This window comes from Perkinsus marinus (genome assembly GCF_000006405.1).
Source record: "Perkinsus marinus ATCC 50983 genomic scaffold scf_1104296936976, whole genome shotgun sequence".
Lineage (NCBI taxonomy): Eukaryota > Perkinsozoa > Perkinsida > Perkinsidae > Perkinsus > Perkinsus marinus.
Window position 1 is genome coordinate 296409 of NW_003213971.1, and position 7355 is coordinate 303763.

Genomic DNA, 7355 nt, shown 5'->3' on the forward strand with positions numbered 1-7355 from the left:
GCTGTCACTGAAGTCGTCGATGCTCCTCGCTGGTGCAGGTTCGGCCTCTCTGTCTATGGCATACTCTGCTGCTGAGTTCATCGATACTGTCATCCGTGGTTTACAACAACAAGGAGGAGGAGACTCCCAGCAACAGAAGAAGGCCACGCCGTCTGCCTGCGCCTACGTCAACTGGCCTTATCAAGGGTGTGAGTTCTTCGCCCAGGTTACCAAATTTGGTCCCGAGGGTATCGAAGGTGTACAGCCGATCGACAACTTAAGTCCATTTGAAGAAAAGAGGATGGTCGAAACTGTCAATAAGGTGAAGGGAGATGTGGAGAAAGGTATGGCTTACGTTGAGGCCCACCAGAATTAACCTGTCTTATATTCAACAAAAAGCAATAACAATTGTTATTTTGTAATCACTACACTTGTCTAGCCTTATCAGACTTACTGGGCCTCTCTAGTCATCTTGTTTTCATCGATAGAAGCGGAGTGATACTCCGTTGCATATAATTTGATGTATGAGAGACCCGATTCAGTATTAGAGTGATGCTCTATTCTTAACTATGATATGTATTGAGTTTGAGTCTTACAAACAGAGGTTATTTTGAATTTCCAAAATTGCAGTTGATTTAAATGTTCATGTTCATCATCGGCGTGGAAGTTTCTCCCTTTAATCTCCCCAAAGCCCAGATTTCTCAATTTCATTTCCTAATATTCCATATCTCTCAGATGTGAAGGGATTGTCCATCGCTGTTATCACTGAGTTCCACCACTTTCTGCCTCTGAATTCGATCATCGACACAACAAGAGTTGTTCCTCAGGAGTATTCTAATATATCCAAACTATTCCCATATAACTCAACAACAGAGTATTCGATTGGATACTCATAGTGTACCATGCCTGGGATATTTCCTCTACTAACATGGTAACCCCAAGGCCTCCTGCACTGTATCATCATCAATTGTCGCCGCCTCTTAGACACCTCAATCTGCGATCTTTCGTAATCGTGTCTTGCTCTATCCAGAAGCATGATCATGATGAAGTCAGTTGTTGTGGACGCATGTGAACTGATGAATTTCGGGTTAATGCCTCGCAGGTAGGCTATTTCATCTGAGGTTGTGGCTATATAGGATTACTCATGTTGCAACCTGCTCGACGATATGTACATCAGGAGATTACCAATCGCGGCGCTGAAAGGTCGCGCGGCATGAAATTATATCCGATTACGATTGTTTATCCGTCTCCCTTCCTTCCCGGCATTGGGTCGTGGGCCGGAGGATGACACTAAACACGTGATCCTCGGCCAATGTGATTGGGCCAACCTCACACGGAACGTGAGGTGCCACACCACATCGCTAGGGTGGGCGGGAGGTTGGAAAGAATGGACGACAAATAACTGAGGCGAAGGTGGGATGTAACCCAACATCCTGGAAGAACTTTGAATCACTGCTGAATAGCTCTCGCTGGTGCAGGTTCGGCCTCTCTGTCACGTGACAAACTCAAACACCGACGATTGTGTTGTACCAAATTTTATACTGGGGAATTTGTCCACTTCTGTACCAAATGGGCGAGCGCTTAACAACTATACCACTCGACACCGAACCTTTCTGACTTTGTAACACGAGGGGGTGTTCATCACTACCTTATCGTACTTGCACCTGACTCGCCTGGCTGTGGTTATCCGTCCGAAGCCGCACTACTTAGTTTTACGGGTTCTGCAGCTTTTCGTACACACTCGTGGGGTTGTTCGTGCGATAATTGTGGAGCCCGTTGACTGCACAGCATCTTGCTCACGGCAGAATGGTGTGTCGGTTAGGTATGTGAGGTTAGGAACGCGAGGTTGTGGGATCGATCTCGGTAGAATACTATTTTGTACGAACTAACTTCGGACTCGGGACTCCATTTCTCCGTATCGCGTTTTGTATCTTACATTTAATACTCATCCCCTTAAAGCACTTCGGCTCAACTCAACCCCACTATTTTTATATTTAAAAACATGTACAATACTCCAAGATAAAAAACCACTTAAATTACTATCCTCCCTTCTGGCCCAAAGGCCATGCTAGGAGTGGCCGGGAATACTTCCGGGGAACGTAACACCCGACCGCTGGAGATGCACTGCGCAGCATGGTAACGCATCGGGCTTTCTTCGAACACCGTGAGAGTGAACCACTGCCTATTCAGCACCACTTCGGTCAATCTAGCTACCGCGTGGAGTCCACAGGTATTGCTCCCGTATTCTTGTTGTTGCACTGCAACTTTCAGGACTTCACGTGAGCCGTAGAGTTGACGCATAGCTTGTACGAAGAATCCATCGTGAGGGAGATGGACGTTCATGCTATCCATGAAGTACACCTGCCCATCAACAACTGCGGTCGCCGCGAAGTGCTGCCTAGCCGGGTCGATGATAGGTTGAACGTACAGCTCACCGCTATGTAGTACCGAAGCAGGAACAGGTTGAAAGACGAAAGAACTTGTTCCCACTGCCACCTTCTGCGGGGACCGGATCTGTGCTTCTTGGCAAAGCATCTCCATCCAGATATCAACGATATCATCTGGTATCATGCTCCCGGTTGTTAATAGTTCTTGCCGGTTTTCGAGTGTCACCGACAAGCGGCCACCCTGTCGTGAAGTTAGGCTGGTCCATGGGGTCGGTGCATTCTGGGTTGACTGCTCAGATCCTCCGCGACGTTTTTTGGGTGTCGGTCCGACCTCACCAGTAGCTTCAGCGATTCCTTCTGAGCTGCTGACATCTACCACAGTATCATTCCCTCCGTTTGTCTGAGAAACGCAGGGAACGTCGCCTCCATTTGATTCCAACGCGTCGTCGTCAAAGACCGCCGTGGGCGTGATGCGTCTCACCACATTGACGGCGCTATCGACCCACGACTTTACGCTCAAAGCTGTGACATCTTGGGCGCATAGGCTCGACAATATGATATCGTCATAGTCGTACTTCGGTGGTCGAGAAGGAGCATGACCTGCATTCAATCTCACCAATTCGAGATGATTCTCCAGCATCATCGAGTGAACACTCAGCACCCATACATAAAACGACGGTCTCTCCTTGTGCTCGCCAAAGCTGCTATTCCAGCGGTAGTGGAAACCCTCCTGGTTGTTGTTAGTCCGTGGAAGGGCGGCTTGAACTCTCTCCTTCATCAGCCAAAGCTGTGGCTTCGCAACACGCCCTTCAACATAATTTCTAAGTACATACCGAAGGATACGCTGCCGATCACCGGTGGGTAAGTCTGCGAGAGCGTAAAGGATGGCAGAACAGATAAGCTCAGCAGGAAGAAAAACGATGCACAGAAGTTTGTAGTAGCAAACCTTTACCACTTCTTTCGAAGCGTTGTGAACTATCCTGAATTGCTTCCACCAGTTCTGAGCCAGGTGGAAGTAGCAAAGTTTCACTACAGTTGTTGGAAAGACTTGCTGGAACGCCTTCACGGCGGCGGATTCGAAATCAAGTATCACGGAAGCAATATTCAGCTTCAAAAAGTCTCTCAACACTCGGAAAACTTTCAAGTACGACTCTTGGCTTTTATCAGCCATTAGAATGTATATGGCAGGGCAGAAACGAGCAGATTCATGTCGGAATAAAATGGTATATTGTTGTGAAAAGTGTTTTGCTCTGAACTCAAATGTACCATTCATACTAATATGTACAAAACGAGTTCCAGAAGAATAGATTTCATCAATGATACTGTAGTCTGCATATATGATAAAACGTATAGGATCCGCAGGTCCCTCATCGTGAACGAGTGTCTCACGATAGTTTCCAAGATACTCGTAACCCTTGTACTTCTCGCCCTCTATGACGAAATTGGTAGAGGTAGAAGGTTTCGGGTGACCCGAAAAGACGTTGGCAATTCTACGCAAACGCTCCTTTACTGCCTTCGTATCGTGCTCCGCGAGTTCGGCGAATTCTTCAGGGCGCGCATCCCTGACCTCCTTCATGTAGGCACTGCGGACACGTTGACCGTGAGTTAGGCCCTCTGCATTCTTAGCCATGCGATTCGTAATATCACTATAGGCACCATCTTTACGACATCTGACATATGACGATACCGCCACTAGAGGTGTCACCTGAACTTGAGTTTGACCGAAGGTGATGAGCGTTACGATGGCTTACTCATTCGAGTGGGGGGAGGTGACGGCCGAACGCTTGCTTGGTGCGAAAATCCTCGTGGAAGCCTCAGAGGCTCAAGTCCCGTATCATGCTTGACATACTGCTGCACGTACTCACGTTCTTTGATAAATCATCAATGGAAAAACCCTAACTTCTCAACCACGGATTCCTCGTTAACCACGATGAGTGAGCAACCGCCGTGGACACCATTGGAAAGAGCACAATTTTTCTATTGAATGTCGTCCTTTATGTCAGCAAAAGTCTTGCCCACCCACTCAAATCGCGCTGAGCAGTTTCTTTGACCGAGCACTCTACTAGAGAGTTCTCACACCTTCACATTCGGAAGCATCCGAAAATTGTCGATGAAAAGCTCCCTTCCTATCGGGTATCTCCCCTCATTACCGTAGTCCATGTCCAGCATATCCAAGTCCAGTATCCCATCGACATGTATCCAATCACAGCGACAGCACTACGAGGCTCGTAGTACGAGCAGGCGTGGAGTTGGTCGTGATACTGCCCTCTCAAGCATGCCGTGAAGGCTCGGTAGCCAGCACGGAATTTCCGTGCTGGCTGAAACGTGACGGAAACCCATTCAAGGACGCGACTGCAGCACACACCGACCGACTATTGACGGGAAGGACACAACAATCTGGGGTCCACCAGCACGAGGAAGAGTTAGTGTACAATGACAGTTGACCAAGGGACGACACTATTTAGACTTTATGGGCGCCAGGGACCTCGAGGAAGGGAGTCCCACCATCAACCCAGAATAGTACCATTTTCCTCATTCGTTCAAGCCTCTAGTAAAGCTACTGATGCCCTCGCGGTCCCAGCAGCAGGAATTCCCTTGTCATCTCTTGCATTCCCCAAGTCCCCTGCCCAAAAGAGTCGACCCGCTCGATCATCAAATGAGACAACTTGCAACAGAGTATGAAAAAATCGCTTTTGGGCAATTTATGGCAAGTGAAATAGCAAGTGTCATAAATCTCGAATGGCATAAAAAGAATATTCGGGCCCCGTCAGATGTCCAAGCACCACGCGATTTATACTCTACATACGCCACATCAGCGTGCTACCTCTCCTCAGAAGGGGTTTCCCTCTTCCCTTTTGCTTCAGCTTTGTTTGCCCTGTTCTCTGGGGTTTTGGGTGCACCATGCTCCGACACGTCAAGTATCTAACGCATGTTGTTTGAGTGTGCAAGTCTCTCCCTAGCTCACTCGAGATACAACCCACACAGCTGAATCACCAGTGATCTTGTGGACTGAAGTAATTGGTATTATCGACCAATCGACCAATATTATGACCTTTAAGACTACTAGTATTACTATTCTATCTATTATTCCCTAGTAAGACATAAACAGTTCGTAATCAGAACTTTTCCTAATGCACTACCTAATCTTGAGTTACACTCTAGTTGAGGGGAAGTGCGCTTAAATTGACAGTAGCAATCACTGGTAAGTTATCTGACCACATTTGAGGTATTAGGCAATCTAGGGATTAGGGCGATACTAGGGACTATCTTAAAGCTATGTGGCTTATGCTACAATAAGATGAATCCAAAGACTACGTTATCAGCACCGGTGAATAAGAAATGACAGTAACAAGAACTCAACCTGATTCATCCTTTCTCATATACAGTCTGGCGGGTATCACCATCGAATGGCATGGTCATGATCTGCCGTAGATTTTTCTTGGGTCCTCGTGAGAGTCTACGAGGGTTACTTTAGATCTGCTGAAGTAGAAAGTCTTCTCGTTGACGCTAGTGAAGCTCACAAGGTGAGCTTCCAAAGATGTATATTTTTCTCAACCAGAGGGGCTCATCGATGGACTTAGCTACGACATGATGGAGCATGAGTTTGAAGGCATTGGTTTGGAGTTGCCCAATCATGCGCCCACAAGTCTGAAATTGATCATGTGTTATACTAACATCGTGTATACTTCGTGAAGGAGAGTTCAGTACTGGTAACGATTCACGACACCACCTGTCGTAGAATTCAACGTGTTCTGGATGGTGCGGTATTGTGTAACCTATAGGAATGGACTGGGATCGAGTTGTGTGCAAACTACTGTTCTTGAAGATACGATAATGGATTAGGAACCACTTGTTGATCAATTCACATTGTTATCCATGCGCAGTAGTAGCGCGGTTAGTTGTAGTAGTCGGTTTATTCGTTGCTTGGACACCGCCGCAAGCCAAAGTCTCACCAACACAGTTAGGATCAGTGGGCTCGAAGCCAATCGATCCATCATTCCTCTCAATCAAACCGAAACAGACGGAGGGAGCTTCCCAGTACTTGCAGTAAGAGCCGTATTTCGAGTCCGCACATCCACTCACATCAGAACACATCTCAGTGCACGGGTCCTCAGTGGCCATCACAGAGGAGACGACCAGGACAAAAATCAAAAAAGAAACAATGAAGGAACGCATACTAAAAGTCAGAAAAATATTCAACTCAGAAAAGAAATTTATAACCAAATCATTGACTACTTTACAACAAGCGAGTAAAGACTATAATGGCATTTTGTGGCTTTGTGTGGCAGAAAAGATATGAAAGACCCCTTGTGAGTTCCATTGTCTACTGATAGAACACTCTAGTACCGATTGTGACACCGGAGTGGAGGATATTTGCGTGGGAAGATTCGTTTTTAAGCTGCGTAGAGCTGTGGGAAATATATCAGCTGTTTACATTGGTATTCGTATTATTGTACAGTATTTGGTTGTTTGTAGGTTTTACAATTTTCCAAACTCTTTATTATAATGTCATCTACTACTACTACTTGTAAGAATACTATGAAAGTGACTTTAATCGGTGCTTCCGGTGCCATTGGTATGCCTCTTTCATTGTTGTTGAAGTTGAACCCTCTGATCACGGAGTTGGCTCTTTATGATGTCCATCAGGCTCGTATACCCGTTCCTGGTATTGCTGCTGATAATTCTCATATCAACACTCCGGCTAAGGTGAGAGGATATGTCGATGCTGAGCATCTCCCTGAGGCTGTCACTGGAAGCAACGTCATCATTGTATGTGCTGGTATTGCTCAAAAACCCGGTATGTCTCGTGAGGATCTCTTTGGTGTTGATGCCGGTATAATGCGTGACATCGCAACAACTTGTGCTAAATATGCCCCGAATGCTATGATGTGTATCATGTCGAATCCCGAGACTTCACTCGTTCCTCTCACTGCTGAGATCTATAAGAAGGCCGGAGTCTATGACCGTAAGAAGCTCCTCGGCATCACA

The 7355-nt window shown here is 46.6% G+C and overlaps 3 protein-coding genes across 3 annotated transcripts in view; 2 read left to right on the forward strand and 1 right to left on the reverse strand.

Moving 5' to 3' along the window:
* The window catches only part of Pmar_PMAR001416 (malate dehydrogenase, putative), a gene marked incomplete at both ends in the record, with an annotated part of 1043 nt that extends 688 nt beyond the window's left edge, over positions 1–355 (forward strand). The window contains one exon of the mRNA XM_002783522.1: positions 1–355. Coding sequence (XP_002783568.1) covers positions 1–355 — 355 coding nt within the window.
* A 5881-nt stretch (positions 356–6236) lies between these two features.
* On the reverse strand, positions 6237–6542 carry Pmar_PMAR001417 (hypothetical protein; the record flags this gene model as incomplete). Its single annotated transcript, XM_002783523.1, has 1 exon — positions 6237–6542. The coding sequence occupies one exon, from the start codon at positions 6540–6542 to the stop codon at positions 6237–6239; it is 306 nt and encodes a 101-aa protein (XP_002783569.1).
* A 330-nt stretch (positions 6543–6872) lies between these two features.
* The window catches only part of Pmar_PMAR001418 (malate dehydrogenase, putative), a gene marked incomplete at both ends in the record, with an annotated part of 796 nt that continues 313 nt past the window's right edge, over positions 6873–7355 (forward strand). Inside the window, one exon of the mRNA XM_002783524.1 lies at positions 6873–7332. Coding sequence (XP_002783570.1) covers positions 6873–7332 — 460 coding nt within the window. The remainder of the gene's footprint in view (positions 7333–7355) is intronic.